Source organism: Podarcis bocagei, assembly GCF_964188305.1.
Source record: "Podarcis bocagei genome assembly, chromosome: 3".
Lineage (NCBI taxonomy): Eukaryota > Metazoa > Chordata > Lepidosauria > Squamata > Lacertidae > Podarcis > Podarcis bocagei.
The window spans coordinates 111,816,586-111,836,156 of NC_138127.1; the positions used below are offsets into that span (position 1 = coordinate 111,816,586).

At 55.9% G+C, this 19,571-nt stretch overlaps 2 protein-coding genes across 2 annotated transcripts in view; one reads left to right on the forward strand and one right to left on the reverse strand.

Moving 5' to 3' along the window:
• Positions 1-19,061, forward strand: part of ABHD1 (abhydrolase domain containing 1) — a 128,457-nt gene extending 109,396 nt beyond the window's left edge. Inside the window, exons 2-10 of the mRNA XM_081188736.1 lie at positions 10,859-10,957; positions 12,677-12,837; positions 12,984-13,163; positions 14,021-14,066; positions 14,221-14,333; positions 17,450-17,623; positions 17,764-17,812; positions 17,914-18,079; positions 18,165-19,061. Coding sequence (XP_081044862.1) covers positions 10,886-10,957; positions 12,677-12,837; positions 12,984-13,163; positions 14,021-14,066; positions 14,221-14,333; positions 17,450-17,623; positions 17,764-17,812; positions 17,914-18,079; positions 18,165-18,415 — 1,212 coding nt within the window. The 5' untranslated portion in view covers positions 10,859-10,885 and the 3' untranslated portion in view covers positions 18,416-19,061. The remainder of the gene's footprint in view (positions 1-10,858; positions 10,958-12,676; positions 12,838-12,983; positions 13,164-14,020; positions 14,067-14,220; positions 14,334-17,449; positions 17,624-17,763; positions 17,813-17,913; positions 18,080-18,164) is intronic.
• CGREF1 (cell growth regulator with EF-hand domain 1) lies at positions 1,465-8,809 on the reverse strand. Its single transcript, XM_081188840.1, has 5 exons — positions 8,054-8,809; positions 7,849-7,920; positions 6,529-6,599; positions 3,801-3,923; positions 1,465-2,132 (listed from the first exon to the last, which is right to left on the reverse strand). Exons 1-5 carry the CDS (start codon positions 8,128-8,130, stop codon positions 1,759-1,761), a joined length of 717 nt encoding a protein of 238 aa, XP_081044966.1. The 5' UTR covers positions 8,131-8,809; the 3' UTR covers positions 1,465-1,758.
• Positions 19,062-19,571: the final 510 nt, after the last annotated feature.

The window sequence follows — 19,571 nt, forward strand, 5'->3', positions numbered from 1 at the left end:
GGCTAGGGTGGGGGGCAGGATGGAAAGGGCTGGCCTGCCCCAGATATTTTATTTACCTCTTGCATTTATATTCTGAGCTCTGGGTGGCATGCGTGGGTCTCCCCCTCAATTAATCCCTGTAAAGTAGATTAGGCTAAGAGTCGGGGCCAGTCGGCTTCGTGGCTGAGGGGGGATTTGAACCCGGGTCATAATCTGACACTCCAGTCACAGTATCCCACTGGAGGGAGAAGCACAGGCTGTGGGGGGTGCAGAAGAAGGGGAGCAAGGGAGCAAGGATGGAGCAATGGGGGGGGGTCTCTATTCTGCAGCTGCAGCAGCACTCAGGACCGTTTCCCCCAAGGGTGACCCACAGCAAGGGGGGAGGGAAGGAGCTCTGTCCTGCCGGGCTGGAGAAGAGATTGCATAAATCGAGAGTGCTGAGGAGGGGGGCACCAGGTCCTGCAAAGAACTGCTGGTGGGTCATTTGATCTTGTGGGGCATTGCATGGCAAGGGGGCACCAGGTAGCTAATGCCAGAATCCCAATTCAAAATGACCTGAACAGATTGGAGAACTGGGCCCAAAATTATGAAATGAATTACAACAAGAACAAAGGTCAGGTTCTGCTCTTAGGCAGGAAGAACCAGATGCAGAAATATAGGATGGGGGACGCCTGGCTTACGAGTAGAACATGAGAAAAGTATGTGTGCCATGAGGCAACAGTGTGATGCAGCAGCAAAAAAGGCTAATGCTACTCTAGGCTGCATCCACAGAAGTCTAGTATGCAGGTCAAATGAAGGAATAGTCCCACTCGATTCTGCCTTGGTCAGGCCCCCAGCTAGGATCCTGTGTCCAATTCTGGGCACCACAATTTGAGAAGGATATTGACAAGCTGGGAGGTGGGCAGAGGAGGGCAACCAAAATGATCAAGGGTCTGGAAACTGAGCCTTATGAGGAGCAGTTGATGGAACTGGGTTATGTTTAACCTGGAAAAGAGGAGACTGAGAGGAGATAAGAGAGCCATCTTCAACTATCTGAAAGGTAAAGGGACCCCTGACCATTAGGTCGAGTCGCGGACAACTCTGGGGTTGCGGCGCTCATCTCGCTTTACTGGCCGAGGGAGCCGGCATACAGCTTCCGGGTCATGTGGCCAGCATGACTAAGCCACTTCTGGCGAACCAGAGCAGCGCACAGAAACACCATTTACCTTCCCGCTGGAGCGGTATCTATTTATCTACTTGCACTTTGAGATGCTTTCGAACTGCTAGGTTGGCAGGAGCAGGGACCGAGCGACGGGAGCTCACCCCGTCACGGGGATTCAAACCGCCGACCTTCTGATCGGCAAGTCCTAGGCTCTGTGGTTTAACCCACAGCACCACCTGCGTCCATGAAATATTTTAACAGCTGCCAAGTGGGAGCGAGAACAAGCTTGCTTTCTCCTGCTCTGGAGGGGAGGACTCAAACCCATTTATTCAAATGGCAATAAATGCATTTCTGACAAAAACAATAGGAAGAACTTTATGTCAGTAAAAACTGCTCAACGGTGGGAGAGACTCCCTCCGAAGGCAATGGACTCTCCTTCCTTGGAGGAGATTTTTAAGCAGAAGGTGGACGTCCATCGGCCAAGGAGTCTTTAGTTGTGATTCCTGCATTGCCGGAGGTTGACCCTGGGTGGCCCTTCCAACTGTGGCTTTAGGTGGCTGGGAGTCAACTTTGCCACCCTGCGCAGCCTCTGCTTTTCCGTCCTCCTCCGCTGGGCCCCCTTTCTCTCGGGGGGGGGTTTAGTCTCCTGGCGTGAGAGGCTCCCCAATCTCCTGTGGCTGAGGTGCCTCAGCTGCTTCTCCTTGCCCCGGTGCCCCCTCCTGATTCTGTGCCGGGGGGCTCAGCGAGGGGGCCTCCATCACGCCCTGGTCCTGAGCCGCCTCTGACGCAGCCGGGGACTCAGCGGTGCCTTGCTGGCCAAGAGGACCCGGGTGGCCAACGCCTTGTCCTTCAGGTCCAGGGGGTGCCCGCAGCACGCCACCCTCTTCTCCATTGGGGGCAGCGAGGAGGCTGGGGGTCTGGCTGTGCCAGGGCCCCTGAAGCAGCTCTGAGGGCTCCAGCAGCCCATCGCGGTTCAGGTCCTGAGTCGCCAGGATGTTGTCCACCATCAGGACTACCTGCAGGGGTCAAGGGGGGCATTTCCATTTATTTCATAACTTTTATACACCCCTTGATTGGAAAAATAAAACCTCAAGGAGAATAAAACCATAAAATCATGAGTAAGAACAGAAGCCCCCTAAGAGGACCGGAGGGTCCCTGCAAGGCCTCTGCCCTACTGAGACCCCAGGAAAAGGTCTTGCACAGGCAAGGCGCCTCCGGTTCTGCAGGTGGCAGGTGCCCATCACGGTTGGCATGCAGGGAATTTGCACTTCTCTCTTAAAGAGTTGGAGAAGTTTCAGGAAAGGGCCACCCAAAAGATTGAGGCAATGCAACCGCTGCCTTGTGAGGAAAGGATGCAGCGTTTGGGACTCTGTAATTTAGAGAGAAGGCAAGGAAGAGGCGACAGGACAGAAGTTCGTAAAATTATGCCTGGAGAAAAGTTTTCCTCCCTCTCATCACCCTGGAGCTCATGAACATCCATTGAAGCTGAATGTTGGAAGCATCAGGACAGATTAAAAAAGGAACTTTTTCATGCAGCTTATAATTAAACTTTGGAACTCACTGCCACAAGGAGCAGTGATAGCTTTAGAGGAGGGATAGACAAATTCATGGAGAGGGCTAGGAGGAGAGGGCCGCAGGATCAGGCCAATGGCCCATCTAGTCTTGCATCGTGCCCCCCCCATGCCCCAGCAGATCCCCCAAGGGGAAACCAGCAAGCAAGCTTTGAGCGCAAGAGAAACTCTTTCCCTCTGCGGTCTCCAGCGAAGGTCCTTCGGAAGCCCAGCTGCCTCTGAGCGTGGACTCCAGACACTTTTCTGCTTGTCCAGGGCTGGAGAGGCTCCTTCCTTGGAGGTCTCAAAGCAGAGGTTGGGTGGCCCTCTGCCCCGGATGCTTTGGCGGAGGTTCCTGCCCTGGCGGGGGCTGGACTAGATGACTCTAGGGGTACCCTTCCAACTCTACAATTCTATGATTCTAAGCCAGGCATAGGCAAACTCGGCCCTCCAGATGTTTTGAGACTACAATTCCCATCATCCCTGATCACTGGTCCTGTTAGCTAGGGATGATGGGAGTTCCAGTCCCAAAACATCTGGAGGGCCGAGTTTGCCTATGTCTAAGCAGATGAGCCCCTTCATGGACCACTGCCTTGCCGTGGCGAAGGGGCTTGAATAACTCAGAGAAGCTATGAGCCATGCCGTGCAGGGCCACCCAAGATGGACAGGTCATAGTGGAGAGTTTTGACCAAACGTGATCCACCTGGAGCAGGAACTGGCAAGCCACTCCAGTATCCCTGCCAAGAAAACTCCATGGACAGATCCTGAAGCTGAGGCTCCAAGACTTTGGCCACCTCATGAGAAGAGAAGACTCCATGGGAAAGACCCTGATGATGGGAAAGATGGAGGGCACAAGGAGAAGGGGATGGCAGAGGACGAGATGGTGGGACAGTGTTCTCGAAGCTACCAATATGAGGGAGGCAGTGGAAGACAGGAGTGCCTGGCGTGCTCTGGTCCAGGGGGTCACCAAGAGGCGGACAACACTAAACGACTCAACAACAACAAAGCAGATGAGCAGGCAGGTGGAGGCAGCCATAGCAGGGAAGGCACTCGGATTCACAGCCCCTGCAGCCTGGGCAGAGATGCGCCCTCTGCCTGGCACACCAAAGGCCAAGGAGTGAAAGCGGCACCTACCGAGTCCGGCACAGAACTGTCTCTCTGGGAGGGCATCTCACTCAGCAGCCTCATGAACTCCAGACCGTCCAGCCGTCCGCTCTTGTCGTAGTCGTGGAGGGCGAAGAGGAGCAACAGAGCTGTAAACACCAGAGGGGTGAGATATTGGGCGGGGGGCTGAGCCAGAGGGCACAGGAGCCCAAATCCTGCCCAGAGCAAGAGCCAGTGGAGTGACTCCAGCGGTGGGGCTGAGGTTTTCCTGCGGCCTGGGACACCCACCCACCCTCTCACCTCTCCTTCCTGACCCCCACCACAACATGACCCCTATTTTCCCAGATGTCCCCAGCACTCAGACCAGAGTTGCTGGGCAGATGTTGCAGCTGCTTCACTGGGAATCTCCTTTCTTGCATTTTTTTTTTTTAAATATTAAATTTATTTGGTTTTTCAGATTAAAATTTCACAGTCACATATTCAACATGCAACACAAAAACAAGATTCCAAGGAATCACCTGGACTTCCATCCTCCCCTTTGTGGGTCCTACTGTTAGTCATTTCCTCCTGCATCTTTTATGATAATCCACATATTATACCTCTCAACTGTATCCAAAATTCACCATTAAGCTACAAGTGATATTCCAGTCCTACTAACTAACTAACTAACTAACTAACTAACTAACTAACTAACTAACTGTTTACAATGGTCTTTAAGATAAGTTATAAATTTCCCCCATTCCTTATTAAAATTTTGATCTTCCTGATTTCTGATTCTTCCGGTCATTTTAGCCATTTCCGCATAATCCATCAACTTGATCTGCCGTTATTCTAGCATTTCAATCTATTATTTTGGGTTCTCACCTCTGGAGCAGCAAAAAAACCCAAGCTTGCTCCCTCTTCCATGGTTCAGCCCTTGATATCTTTGAAGATGGGTCTCCTGTCTCCCCGGAGTCTCCTCTTTCCCAGGCCAAACACCCCACCTGTCTCAACCATTCCTCATCTGGCCCTTGACCATCTTGGCTGCCCTCCTCTGGGTGTCCGAAGGAAATCCTCCCTTCCTTCCTTTGCTCCCTTGGGAAAAGACAGCAAAGCCGGCTGGGCTGTGTGGGCAGCCAGGGACTTATTTTAGGCTCTGCATAATCACAGGCTGTGCTTCAGTGGGAAGATGCTGGCCATCTGCGGGGGCCACGACTCTGGAGCAAGGAGGCCCCTTTCCCAGCATCCTTGCTATGGTTTAAAAAAGGTGCTTTTAATAGTGACACCTTGTTACCTGAAGGTCTTTTTCTGTTTATTGAGTGGTTTAACTTTGTTGCAGTTTCTTCCTATCTATTCAAAGGGCCTCTGCTGCACGATGTCAAATGTAAGAATTCACTGATCAATGTATTTCTGTACTGGCTCACTGGGAAAACTTCAGAAATTCCTATAGACCTGTGAGCTCAGCTCCTCAGCAGCCCCTCTGCCTGAGGGATAATTCCTGGCATCCTGAGACCTGAGTGCCAGACAGGTAGCCATTCCAGAAAGAACAAACCCAGATGAAGACAAAAGGCTGGGATGAACTTGGCTGGAAACAGGGAAATAGAAATATCTTTTTTTGTTACACTTGATGGTGGGTGTTTGATGGAGGGCAAGGGGAACCATGGGGCAGGGTCCAGGATGCTCAGATTCCGGCCACCAGACCTCCCCTTTCATGATGTAACCGTGATGTATGAGTGATGTAGTTTGGGGGGTGTAACATGGGGGTTAGCAGCTAATAAAAGTTTGGGGCTCTTTTGTTCGGGGCTTCCATCTTGTTCCACCTGGTGGCAGGTGGGAGTCCTGTCACGACCGTCTTCAATCAAGGCCAAGCCTCCTGGCTGCTGTTTTGCTCTGGTATTCCTGGCTGGGGTCCTTGTTTTTTGTCCAAGGGAGCCCTCAGATTTCTCCATTAACAACTTCAAAAGGGGTGTGGAGGTTGCTGGTTTTGCTCAGAGAGAGGCTCCCCCCCCCAGCAAACTGATCAGGGCCCCCCTCTTCTCTCTTCAAGACCCAAAGCACCTATTTCCCATTAGTTTCCCTGTTTGACTTCCCCTCTCCTGCCATACACAGATAGGCTCCCTGCTTCCCCTCCCCTCGCTCTGTTTACATCCTGCTCCGGAGGGCGGCACCCGAATTCGAATTACAGGGAAGGAGATTCTGACTAAACCTTAGCAAGGACTTTCTGGCTGCAAGGGCTCTTTGACAGTGGAAGAGGGTGGAGACACTCCTGGGTCAGAAGTTGTCAAGCAGAGTTTGGATTGTAATCTGTCAGGTGTGTGTGTGTGTGTGTAATGAGCTGTGACTCCTCCATCGCAGGGGGTTGGACTAGATGACCCCACGGGTCCCTTCCAACTCTACAGTTCTATTCTTCTTTTTTCCTCTTGCCAAAATCAGCTGCTGCTCCAGCTGTCCCCCCTTCCCGCTTTTTGCTACACACACCTGCGCTTGTTCTGAGGTTTGCTCAGCTCCCCCAGCAGAATTTGTTCTTTTTTACCCATTTCTTCCCCAAAGCATTTCTTCCCAACCCAAATAAAGTGAGCAGGACAGTGTCACCTGCCCCAGGGGATTCCCTGAGGCCCCTCTTGGAAGAAAGACACACCCACCCACCCAGGGCGCTCAGGGCCAGCCTTCTACCCTCGCCCCCATCTCACGCTCCCTGCCCTGCCAGGCCCTGGCACTCCGGCCCCGAGGTGCCATCTAAGGCCACCCTGGCCCTGGGACCCCATTGCAACTTACCCTGCTTCCTGCTCATGGCGTTGGCCTTGCCATCCTCTTGCCCGACGTTCTTCAGGTACTCCTGTATCAACCTACACCAGGCCAAGCCACAGGTCAGCAAACCAGGGGGCAGCGGAGGGTTGTGGGGCTTGGCAAGGGCAGGGGGCAGCAGGGAGCCTCTGGGCCTGGGCAACGGGCGCAACGGTCAGGAAGGAGCCAAGGTCTGCCCATTCCAGGGACCGGCAGACTGAGGCATTTGCAGACCAAGTATTTTGGGCAGCTCCTGTTTGCTCAGGATCAAAATGCCTGATGGGGAAACTGCGCCTTGAAGGGGTGGGGAGGGACACCTGCAGTTCCTCATTGGGGAGGGTGCATATTCTGCACATGCTCAGAGGCCCTCTTACTATATGCCAGGGATGAACTACCTGTATATGTTCAGAAGCTGCCTTACTAGATGCCTGGTTTGGGGGCTTGAATGAGCACCAGGCCTAATTGAAAACTGACTGCTAAATGAACTAAAAAAGATATTAAAATATAATTTCAGCAAAAAACCAGAGGCATTCTTATCGGGGTTAATTAGCGAAGAAATTCATAAAAAGATGTAAATTTATTCATGTACGCCACAACAGCAGCAAGAATCCTCCTGGCCCAAAGATGGAAACAGCAAGAACTCCCCAGACTGGAGATGGTAGAATTTGTGGAGTTGGCAAAGTTGACGGGGAAAATCAGGAATCTACCAGGTGAAAGGTTTCAGAAGGACTGAAGCAAATTCATTTATTATTTGAAATAAATTTGTAAATATTTGAAAACGTTTGTAGCTTTGTGAAATTAAGGTGCTAATTTACAAATGAGAGAGTGATTCTTGAATGTTGATATAAGATAAAGAAGTGATTATGGAAATGCGATAGATGCGTTAAGGCTATAGGGAAGTCAGAGAAGAGGTTGATGCTCTGTCTGAGCAAGTAATAGAAGCTGTGATATGTGTAATGAAATGAAATGAAATATGGAAAACTCAATAAAAATCATGTTTTGTAAAAAAAAGAAAGCTGACTGCTGGGGGGGAGGCAGAAGTAGAGGGGAGGGGGCCCATTCTGTGCCTGGCGAGGGGCAAGGACTGAGCTGCCCACTTGTATTGTGAGGGGTGGACTAGAAGACCCCTTGGGGTCCCTTCCATTTCTGTGGTTTTGGGGGGTGTTCCTCAGCTTCAAGCCTGGGGGGCCCTTATTTGACTGGGTCAGAGGCAGAGAGACCTTGCCTCCCTCTCTGCCAGTCTCCCCCCAAATGTGTCCTCCCCAGGGGCAAAGGGGTGGGGGCAAGGGGTGCGATGGGCAAGGAACTCACCTGGCAGACTCCTGCCCTGGGTCGAGGGGGTTCGGGATGGGGGGCTCCCTGGCACTGGGGAGGGGCTCAGACCTAAAGGGCACAAAGAGAAGGTGTTGTTGGAGGGGGCACCAAGGACCCCCTCCCCAGCTTCAAACCCCAGCTTGTCTCCTTCCTCCTTCCTTCCTCCTTCCTCCTTCCCCACCCCCAGGTTCCCACCTGGTACCTGTTAGCGCCCTCCTTTGGGGCCGCCCAGCTGGCTGGCACCGCGAGGAGCAGCGCGGCCAGAAGCATTTCCTTCATCCTGGCACCGTGCAGAGGTTGGCGCAGGAACCCGCCGTCCGCTCATGCCCTGCCAACACGGCGGGCTGCCCGCTTCGTCGCTTCGGTGGGCACCGGGGCTTTGCCAACCAGCTGCCGGAGGTGGCGAGGGCCCACGGGGAAGCGTTCCCACGGGTAGGGAAGCCGGGGAGCAACCCAGAACACGGATTCCGACAGCGGACAGACAGACCCCGTTCACACGCAGGCACGCGCCTCCCCCGGGGACGCCCCAAGATGTGAGGATGCGCGCGGCCGCGGCGGCAGAATGGACTGTACCACTGCAACGTGGGAGGGGGAGAGATCACCTTGCCTGCCTAATATTCTGCACGTGGGAAAGGAGGACCCGAGTCCGGGGAGGGGGGGAACTGGAGCTTCCCAGGAGATGCCACCGCCCGCCCGCCCCCTTCTTCCTCCTCGCCCTGCCCGGCTGCTGCCCAGCCCCGGCCCCAGCCACGCGCAACACGAGGAATCTTCCTCTCCACGCGTGGATCGTGGGGGTGACGGGCAGACCGAGGGACCCACGAGCGACCGCCGCTGATCCCCGGCTGCTGGCGGCCGTCCTGGGTCCACGTGGCGGGGGAGGCGGGCGCTGCCAGGCGCGCCCCGGGCGCCCTCCCTCGGGAGCTGCCTGCCAGGCGCTCCGACCATTGGGCCTCGCGGCCGGTCTGGGCGGCAGGCGGCTCCGACGTGGCGCTCTCCGAGGGAGGGGACTTTCCTGCGCCAAGGAAGCCTCGGGAGATGATGCGAAGGCACCAGACACGCAGGCAGAGAGAGAGACCTAGTTGTTTCCCGTGCAGTAGCTTTTATGGGAACTGGGGATCGTGGAACTTGGAAGGCACCCCAGGGGTCATCTAGCCCAACCCCCTGCCACCAGGACGAAGTCCTGCCAGGAGGACACCTGTAATAAACGGAAATCTGCCCTTATCCCCTTATGGGGGACACAAGAGCCCTCATAGAGTCCTTTGCAGGTTCTCCATCAGTCGGAGAAAATAACAGAGGCCAACCAGAGAATATTGAGAAGCAAAGCAGCTTGTAAGCCTGATCTTTATTGAACTGTTGCAACAGGGTGTCCCCTTCACACGCAGGAGAAGGAGGAGGACCCAGAACCCAGGTGTGTCCGCCCTTATATAGACATTTTAAATTGTCCACCTTGGAGTCCAAGACCACTCCCAGAAATATCATACCTACATCACAGAAAGGGTGGTCTACAACGGAAATTTGAGTGCGTTGTTTATCATTCTGCCCGGACGCTGAGGTCCAGCGCCGAGGGCCTTCTGGCGGTTCCCTCATTGCGAGAAGCAACGCTACAGGGAACCAGGCAGAGGGCCTTCTCGGTGGTGGCGCCCGCCCTGTGGAAAGCCCTTCCAGCAGATGTCAAAGCGATAAACAACTACCTGACATTCAGGAGACATCTTAAGGCAGCCCTGTTCAGGGAAGTTTTTAACATGTGATATTTTACTGTATTTTTGGTTTTTATGGAAGCCGCCCAGAGTGGCCGGGGAGGCCCAGCCAGATGGGCGGGGTATAAATAATAAATTATTATTATTATTATTATTATTATTATTATTATTATTATTATTATTATTATTATTATTATTATCTCCTGTCTGGCAGGTTACCTGTTAATGCTTACTTGACTGGATACCCTGGGGTGCCTGGTCAGTCTTTTGATAAATACTTCGTTCCTGGGCTGGTCACAGCTCACACCCTATTCAGATCTTAAATGTGCCATTAAGACAGGATTTGCGAAGGAAAAGACAATGGGGAGGCTTTTCCATTGGACCTTGCAGAGAAAACACCTGCTCAGCCTGGGAGTCAAAATGGCTCCATAGCTGCTCTCCTGTGCAGCTTCAGACATGTGGCCTATATATCTATGTCCGTGTTTGCTTGGGACATTTATGAACTTTTATTATATACATAAGACCTTATTTTTTTTTTTATTTAACACCCGACCTCTGCTTTAAAAAACTTCTTGTGAAAGACAGTCCACCACCTCCCAATGGAGTCGGTTCCACTGCTGTTCTGTAAGGGACATTTCATCTGGAAATGGTTGGTGCAACCAAGGGGGGAGCAACAGGGCCCCCGCTTTCTGGTGTCACTGAGCTCTTGATCCAGGTGGCGGCTGCTGTATAGAAAAATCATTGCCAAAGAACCACAGAATTGCACAGCTGGAAGGGACCCTGAGCATCATCTAGTCCAGCCCCCTGCGATGCAGGAATAGGCAGCTGTCCCATGTGGGGCTCGAACCTGCAGCCTTGGCCTGGTCAGCGCTGCCCTCTAACCAACGGAGCTATCCAAGACCCCCCTTTGCAGCAGCGGCAGGGACCCCCCACTCTTCCCTCTTGAGCCATGGATCCAGTAAATAATAATAATAATAATAATAATAATAATAATAATAATAATAATAATAATAATAATTTTTATTTATACCCCGCCCTCCCTCTCTCCCCTGCTCAGCCTGGGAGGGAGGGAAAGAAGAGTGCCTCTGAGCATGCACAGAGCTCCCCGGGTCCGGCCAGCTCCTCCTTCAGAAACTGGGCTAAGGAGCCTCCCTCCCTTTGGGCTCCTTCGGGCTGGACTGGAGCGCCCGCCCCAAAAATGGCCGCGGGTGGGCGGGGCGCGGCTTCATGCCCGTCCCCAAGATGGCCTCCCCGGTGAGGCCGGGCGAGTGTGTGCGCCTGCGCGAGCGCCTTCCCGTCCCGGCCACTTTCTGCCCGACGGCGCGGACGGCGGAGAGATGCTGGGACTGTCGCTGCTGCTGGGCTTCAGCACCGGCTGGCTGGCCTATTACTGGGCGCGCGTCCCCAAGGTCAGGCGGGGAAGCGGGCGCTGCTCCGGGCAGCCTCGACGGGGCGGGCGGAGGCGGAGCCCCTTGGCCAGGGGGAGAGAGGGCACCCCGGGCATCCTTGGCACCCCTCTTGCGGGCGAGGGACGAGGCTGGGGGGGGACCCTTCTCCTCCCACCCCCACCAGCCCAGCTCCCCCGACGGCAGCCCGACGTGACCCCTGGCCAGGTTCCGAGGTGGAGGCAAGAGACACCGGGAGAGCCACGGGGATTGGGGGGGGGATCTCTGCTCTCTGCTCCTTCCCTCGGGGGTCTCGGGGCCAAGCCTGGCATTTGCCCCCGACGGCGGGGTGGGCTGCCTGCCTGCCCGCCTCGGGCTGGGTGTGAGGCTGACACACGTGCGGCAAACCCCCGCTTTGGAAAACAGGTTGGGAAGTCTTCATTAGGTGTTTGCCACAACAATAATAAGGGACAGAAACTAGATTCCTCCCCGCCCGGTGGCCACGCCTGGTTTTGGCTCTCCCGGGCAGAGAAGCACCTTCTGAGGTTCTGGGCAGCTCAGTTTCAGGAGGATATGGACAAGCTGGAAGGTGGGCGGAAGACGGGGAAGGGTCTGGGAAACAGCCTTGTGAGGAACGGTGGAGGAAGTTGGGGTGTTTAGGCTGGAAAAGAGGGACCGAGAGACAGTGTGATCAAAGGCAGATTTAAGGAAGCGCAACTGGCTCAAATATTGGTGTTGCACACGTGGTACTCCAGAAACTGGAGACCCCCAAATCTGCCACTGATATGGCGGTTCCCTCATTGCAAGAAGCCAAGTGACAGGGAACCAGGCAGAGGGCCTTCTCGGTGGTGGCGCCTCCTCCCATCAGATGTCAAGGAAATAAACAACTATCTGACTTTTAGAAGACATCTGAAGGCAGCCCTGCATAGGGAAGCTTTTAATGTTTGATGCATTACTGTACAGTGGCACCTTGGGATGCGAACAGGATCCGTTCTGGAGCACCATTCGCATCCTGAATGGAATGTAGATGCGACTGCACATGCGGGGGTTGTGTTTTGCCACTTCCGCGCATGCGCGTGATGTCATTTTGAGGATCTGCGCATGCGCAAGCAGCGAAACCTGGAAGTAATACGCTCCCTTACTTCTGGGTTGCCGCGGAGCGCAACCCAAAAGCGCTCAACCTGAAGCACATTCAACCCAAGGTATGACTGTATTTTAATATTTTGTTGGAAGCCGCCCAGAGTGGCTGGGGAAACCCAGACAGATGGGTGGAGTATAAAGAATAAATTATATTATTATTATTATTATAGCCATCTCCCAATATCTCAAGGGCTGTCACGTGTTTCCTCCTGCTCTGGAGAGTAGGACCCAAATGAATGGATTCCAACGACAAGGAAGGAGATCCCAACTAAACATTAGGAAGGATTTTTGGGCAGCAAGAGGAGCTTGCCTGTGAAAGGCGTTTTTGCAGGAAAGGGCGGGCAAAGTCTCCCTGTGGAGCCAGGAGGGGACACTGCCTATGGGCATAACAAATGCCAGCCGGAGGCCCTTTGGCAAGAGGCGGGAAAACAACCTCTGTGTGGGCAGCAGCAGCAGAGGCAGCTTAGAATGGTAGAGTTAGAAGGGACCCCTAGAAGTCATCTAGTCCAACCCCGCAATGCAGGGCTATTGAACTGCAAGGAAGGAGAGCTCTGGGGCAGCGCTGAGCTTGAGCCCCCTGTGACCTTCCTCTCCCCCCCCCAGCCCCCGCTGCTGGTGGCTTGCCAGCCCTTCCGCTCCTTCCTGGAGAAATACTGCCCCATTGTGAACGAGACCTTCTACCCCACGCCCTGGTGCTTCGAAGGACGGCTCCAGACCATCGTCCGCGTCTTCCTCAAGTCCAGCCCGCCCATCTCCTACCGCAGGTCAGCCGGACGAGGGGGGGGAGGGAGCCAGGCCCGGGGTGGGGGCCGGTGCAAGTCTGCTTGGGAGATGGTGGGCATGGGGCTGTGATGCCAGGGAGCCCGTCTCACCTGCCGCCTCCTCCTCCTCCTTGCCCTTTCCCATCCAGTGAAGTGCTGAGGACCGCAGACGGAGGCCAGCTGCTCCTGGATTGGGCTGATGGCGAGAGCGGGCAGCATCCTGACCCAGAGAGCTGCCCCATCGTCCTGTTCCTGCCAGGCCTGACGGGCAACAGCCAGGAGACCTACATTCTGCACATGGTCCTTGGCGTCCAGCAACGGGGCTACAGGTGGGAAAGGGCGCCCCAGGGGGGGGTCCTGGCATTGGCGGTGCTATTACTTGTTGTGTTACACCCCACTTTTCTCTCCAATGAGCTCCAGGTGGCACACAGCAACCCTGTGAGGTAGGGTAGGCTGAGAGGCAAGTTTCATGGCCGAGTGGGGGTTTGAACCCTGCTCCCCTAGGTCCTGGGACGCGGGTGGCGCTGTGGGTTAAACCACAGAGCCTAGGGCTTGCCGATCAGGTCAGCGGTTCGAATCCCCGCGACGGGGTGAGCTCCCGTTGTTCGGTCCCTGCTCCTGCCAACCTAGCAGTCCGAAAGCACATCAAAGTGCAAGTAGATAAATAGCTACCACTCCTGCGGGAAGGTAAACGGTGTTTCTGTGCGCTGCTCTGGTTCTCCAGAAGCGGCTTAGTCCTGCTGGCCACATGACCCAGAAGCTGTATGCCGGCTCCCTCGGCCAGTAAAGCGAGATGAGTGCCGCAACCCCAGAGTCGGCCACGACTGGACCTCATGGTCAGGGGTCCCTTTACCTTTACCCCCAGGTCCTAGTACAACATTCTAACCATTACGCACTGCTGCCTTTCCCATTCTTGTTTACTACTCTAAGATAAACTGATTCTGTCTATGGAGGTTCCATTTAGCAATCATAGCTGCTGGGTCTGGTCACAGGGGGGCCATCGGGTCCAGGTTCCCACAGTGGCCAGCCAGGTGCCCCCCTGCCCAGGAGCGCCAGGGCAGGAGGGTCTTGGCCCTCTCCCCCCAGCTGCTGTTTCCCAGCAAGGGGCATAGCATGTAGCCATCGTGACTTGCAGCCACAACTGCCCTTCTCCTGGGTTCTCACTCTCTTCCCGTCTCCCTCGCAGGGCTGTTGTGTTCAACAACCGAGGCTGCAAAGGAGAGGAGCTGCTGGTGAGTGGGGCCACAGCTGGGGGTGGTGCCCCCTTGGGTGCTGGGGGAGGGGAGGGGGCTCTGGGACTGCAAGGCGAAGGCAGGATGGGCACCCCAACTCCCTGTCTCTGCAGAAGAGGCAAGCCTCACCCCCCTTCTCCCCTTCTCCCTCCAGACCCACAGGGCTTTCTGCGCCAACGACACCGAAGACCTGGAGCTGGTGGTGGGCCACATCAAGAGCCGCTTCCCCCGGGCCCCCCTGATGGCGGTGGGCGTTTCGCTGGGCGGGTGAGGCTCCGGCAGGGCAAGGGGGGAGGCGGGTGGGAAAGGGGAGTCGTGCTGCAGAGAAGCGGCTCCGTTGCCCCACGATGGGGAGTCCCGTTGCCTCCCATCTTGGGCCTCCTTCTCATAGGAAGGAAAGAGCACCAGGAGTGCCTGCAGGATCAGGCCCATGAACTCTCCAGCCCAGGATCCTGTCCTCACAGAGGCCGACCAGGTGCCCATTGTGGGAAACCCAAAAGCGGGAGTTGAGCCCAAGAGTCACTCTCCCTTCCTGCGGTTTCCAGGAACTGAGATTCAGAAGTATTGCTGAGCTGAGCTAGGAGGTACCTGCTGAAAGAAGCCTGGGCCTCCCCCCCCCAGAATCCCCCCCCCCGCCTGAGGCCAGGTTTCCTTCTGCCCCCCCCCCGGCAATGCCAAGGTGCCCCCCCGAATCCTGGCTGCTGGGCACTTCAGGAAGGAGACAGGGGTCTGTGGCGGCTGTGGGGCTCAGCTCCCGCTTGCTTCTGGGCATCCGGGTGCCCCCTGTGAGAGCCGGGGGCTGGACTCAAAGGGCCCCTTTGGTCAAATCCTGCTCTTGCCAGCCTCCCTCCAGGGCCCACCCACAAGGCAGGGGCTGGAGAATGACCTCTGCCTCCTGCTAGGACTCTTTTTATGAGCCAAGCGGCCTCTCCCCTAAAACAAATTTCCAGGGTGGCGGGGCAAAGGGCACGGAAACAGCTCCTGGCAGCGCCTACGTCCTGGGCGAGGACACTCTGGAGCGGATTCTCCTGCCAGGGGGTCTCTTTCCCAAAGGCTCCTCCTGCCCCTGCCGCATCTCTTGAGCCGGTTAGGGGCGAGGGTGCCCTTGGGGGACCCTTTGGAAGGCGGAAGGCACCCCTCGCTCAAGGGACCCACAGGCCTGGACCTCCTGTGTCTCCGAATCCAGCCATGGTGGGAGGGGAAAGGAACTGAAATGCCGGAGAGGCGTTTGCGCCCACACAACCGGGACTCTGCTGCAGTTGATCATCTGGGTGAAAGGGAAGGCAGAGGCCAGCTTGCACGGTTGTGGTGTTTACGGGAGCCGGTGAGTCAGCCTTCCTGCTCCTATGACTCAGGCGTTTGCTCCCAGCAGCGTCAGTCTCCGCTTGATGCTACAGAAAGGTTTCCCTTACTAGCAAGAGCACGTTTGCCAGCTGGGGCGCAGGGAAGCCCCTTGGGAACCTCCCAGAGGTTCAGGTGATTTGTTGTTTAGTGGTGTCCGCCTCTTCGTGACCCCCTGGACCAGAGCATGTCAGGCCCTCCTGTCTTCCACTGCCTCCCTCGAGCTGGTAGCTTCGAGAACAGTGTCCCACCATCTCGTCCTCTGTCATCCCCTTCTCCTTGTGCCCTCCATCTTTCCCAACATCGGGGTCTTTTCCAGGGAGTCTTCTCTTCTCATGAGGTGGCCAAAGTCTTGGAGCCTCAGCTTCAGGATCTGTCCTTCCAGGGAGCACTCAGGGCTGATTTCTTTCAGAATGGAGAGGTTGGATCTTCTTGCAGTCCATGGGACTCTCAAGAGTCTCCTCCAGCACCAGAATTCAAAAGCATCACTTCTTCGGCGACCAGCCTTCTTTATGGTCCAGCTCTCACTTCCATACATCACTACTGGGAAAACCATAGCTTGAACTATACGGACCTTTGTTGGCAAGGTGATGTCTCTGCTTTTTAAGATGCTGCCTAGGTTTGTCATTGCTTTTCTCCCAAGAAGCAGGCATCTTTTAATTCAGCTGATAACCTTGTCCCAAAAGAGCAAGGGGCTCAGTCCAGCTCTGGGCTGCCAAGGGGCTGTACCCCCCCTTCCACCACCAGATCCAGTCTGCTTGAGAAAGGGACCCCCAGGACTACTAGAAATGCCAGAGGAATGCTCCGGCGTAACACCGGAAGTGGCCTGTGGCAGCCATTGGTGTTCGTTTCCTATAAGCCATGGGGGGGGGGGGGAGACCTGATTGCGCCAGATGTTCCAGGTCTGCCCCGTTTGCCCCTCTGGACTGGCAGGCCTGCTCCTCCAGAACTCGCCCACGTTCTTCTGCCAGTGTGGGGAATTCGAAACCAGGACTCGGAAGTGCAAAGCAGAAGTGGCTGAAGGGTGATGCTCCGGAATGGGGGTGGGTGGGCTTTTACTGGAGCAGCTCGAGGGATGCCAGCATTTGGCCTGAAGCTGCCTGGACCTGAAGAAATGTTCTGAGCAGCCTGGAAGCTGCCCTGAGTCTTGGCCCCAAAGAGGAGGCTGCGGGTGTCGCTCACAGTTCGCTGCACGGAAGTGCAAGAACAGCCTGCAGGATCAAGCTGCTCCCACAGTGGCCCCAAAGGCAGGATTCAAGCGGAAGAGTCCTCTCCCCTCCGGGGACTGGAATTCCTGCATGGCAGGGGGTTGGACTAGATGACCCGTGGCTCCCTTTCCGCCCTATGAATCCAGAAGCATTGCTGCCTCTCAATGTTGAGGCAGAGCAGAGCCATCGTGCTTAGTAGCCATTGACAGCCCTCTCCTCCTCTTTTAAAGCCACCCCAGCTGGTGGCCAGCACTGCCTCCTGTGGCAGGGAGTTCCACAGTTTAACTTTGTGGCGTGTGAAGAAGTCCTTTTTTTTAATCCATCCTTAATCTTGCAATGTTCCACACTTTAACCATGTGCTACATAAAGGACTTTTTTTCCATTTTATAAACTTCTGTCGTGCTGCCTTTTCTCCAAACTGAGAGGGCTTCCCAGAGAGCTGCTGGCCAATCACAGGGGCCGCCTGCAATAGAGAGGGGCTATGGGGGGGGCAGGACAGGGACTGATGGTCCAGCTGTGCCCAGAACGTACCTGGGGCAAAGCCACCCCTCCATCCATTTGAAGCATCCCTCCGGAGAGCCAGTGTGGGGTAGTGGTTCAGAGCGGTGGACTCGTAATCTGGGGAACTGGGTTCGCTTCCCCGCTCCTCCACATGCAGCTGCTGGGTGACCTTGGGCCACTCACACTTCTCTCTTAAGTCTCTCAGCCCCACTCACCCCACTGAGTGTTTGTTGTGGGGGAGGAAGGGAAAAGGAGAATGTGAGCCACTTGGAGACTCCTGAAGGGGAGTGATAAAGCGGGATATCAAATCCAAACTCCTCTTCCTGCCCCTAGGATCCTGGTGCTGAACTACCTGGGGCGCAAGGGCCCGGAAGCCGGACTGGTGGCCGCCATGACGTGCTCCGTCACCTGGGACTCCTTCGAGACCACCCACTCCCTCGAGAGCCCCCTCAACCAGGTGCTCTTCAACAAACACCTGACGGCCAACCTGCGAAAGCTCATCCAGCGGTGCGTTGCTGTTGGGGGGCATTCCGGCCCCCTTCTGGGAGGGAGGGGCCCCAAGACCCCCCTGCCCTACGGCTCTTCCTTCCCAGAACCCCCCTCCCCCCCTTTTCCATTCCCTGCTCACACCTCAACCCTGTTTTCAGGCACAGGAAGGTCATTGCTGAGCGAATTGACGTGGACCACGTGCTGAAGGTACTGCCCCCTCCCTGGAACAGTTGGGAGGGACCCCCGAGGGTCATCCAGCCCAACCCCCCTGCAACGAACGCTTTGGCGCTTGTGCTCTCTCTTTGCAGGCACGCAGCATCCGGGAGTTTGACGAGCGCTACACGGCCGTGGCCTTTGGCTACAGCTCCTGCGAGGAATACTACCAGGCCGCCAGCCCCTGCCAGAAGGTGCACAGCTTCCGGGTCCCGGTGCTGTGCCTCAACGCCTCCGATGACCCCTTTTCCCCACTTCACGGTGAGTCCCCCGGCCTCCTCCCAGGCGGGTGCCCCCTCCCCCCGGGCTCCTGCTCTTGACTGACCCCCATCCGCCTTCCTTGCAGCCATCCCCGTGAAGGAAGCCCAGAGCGTCTCCACCCTGGCGCTGCTGGTGACGGCGCGAGGAGGGCACATTGGCTTCCTGGAGGGGCTCCTGCCGCGCCACCAGAGCTACATGGACCGCGTCTTCGCCCAGTTTGCGGGGGCTGTCTTTGAGCACCAGGAAGAGCTGGCGGCGGCCGTGGCCGCCGAGCAGGAGCAGCAGCTGCAGCAGTGCCACGAACAGGGGCCGGGCGCCCAGGTGGCAACCTCCTAAGCAGAACCAGGGAGGAGGAGGGCCCTGTGACCCCCAGTGCAGGCCCTGTGAGCCCCACAGGTGGAGGGCCTGAGCTTGTTGCCCTGCTCCTTCCTTCAGGAGGGGCTTCCAGCCAGCGGCGCTGCTGGGGCCAGGACCGTGCAGAATACAAGATGGCTTTTCCAGTACCTTGGTGTGAGGCTGCTTCCGTTCCGGGCACAAAGAAAGCTGCACTTCTCTCGCACAGAAACTTGCTTCCACCACAGTGATGAGCCCTTCCCCCTCTTTCTTTGGGGGTGGGCAGCAAAGCTGCAGAAGGCCTTGGGTTCAAACCCCTTTGGCAGCGTCTCCAGGGAGGGCTGTGGAAAAAGACTCTCCGTCTGAAGCCCTGGAGAGCAGCTGCCAGTTAAAGAACTATAGAGAGTCAGAACAGCTGGCAAAGGACACCCATCTAAAATGGTCGCAAGTTGCTTTGGGTTGCCCTAAGTGACTAACAAATTTAATCAATAATCAATAATCATAATAAAGACCCAAGAGAGCCACTCTCAGCCAGCAGTGACCACAGGAGGCCAAACTGGTGAAAGGAGAGAAAGGGCTGAGATCTTTGATTGAGTTGGGTTGATTTCCTGTAAAATAAACACACACAAATGTGCACATTCTACTCCCACCTCCCGCACAAAAATCTCTCGGTGCCACTCAGAGCCAGGCTGCATGTTGGGCGGCAGGTGTGGGCTTGTGGGGAGATTGACCCACAGAAGACCATTCATCATCCTTCCCACACCTGCTCTGGGCCTTGTCGCCCTCCAGCCTCTGATTTCCTGGTTCACTCCCTCAGGGGGTGATGGGCAGAGCACACCTGGGCTGCCGCTGAGCCAGGTAAGACTTGCTTGCACCTCAATGAGGGCAGAGGGTGGCATGCAAAGGCTGTTGGTAAGACAACTTCATTGCTGGGGAAATAAAGGGCTGGCGTCATTTCAGGACACGGCAACTGGGAGCCAATGGCATCGGCAGCAGGATCCTCACAGCTGATCTGCGGAAATGTGAGCTTCCTGGGAAGCTGGAGGAACCCAGCAGCAGCTGAGAGATTCCCGACAGGCTTTGCACATGGCGGAGCAAAGGATCGTCTCAGCCGCAGGAGGGGAGAGGTTTAGAGTTACACGGAGGGAAAACAGATACT

Excerpts from the sequence above, each read along its gene's own strand:
- CGREF1 (XM_081188840.1), bottom strand. The coding sequence starts at position 8,130 with ATGAAGGAAATGCTTCTGGCCGCGCTGCTCCTCGCGGTGCCAGCCAGC. Across the intron at positions 7,921-8,053 it reads CCAAAGGAGGGCGCTAACAG|GTCTGAGCCCCTCCCCAGTG; the intron begins GTACCAGGTGGG and ends TGTGCCCTTTAG. Across the intron at positions 3,924-6,528 it reads CGCCATGAGCAGGAAGCAGG|CTCTGTTGCTCCTCTTCGCC; the intron begins GTAAGTTGCAAT and ends TGGTGTTTACAG.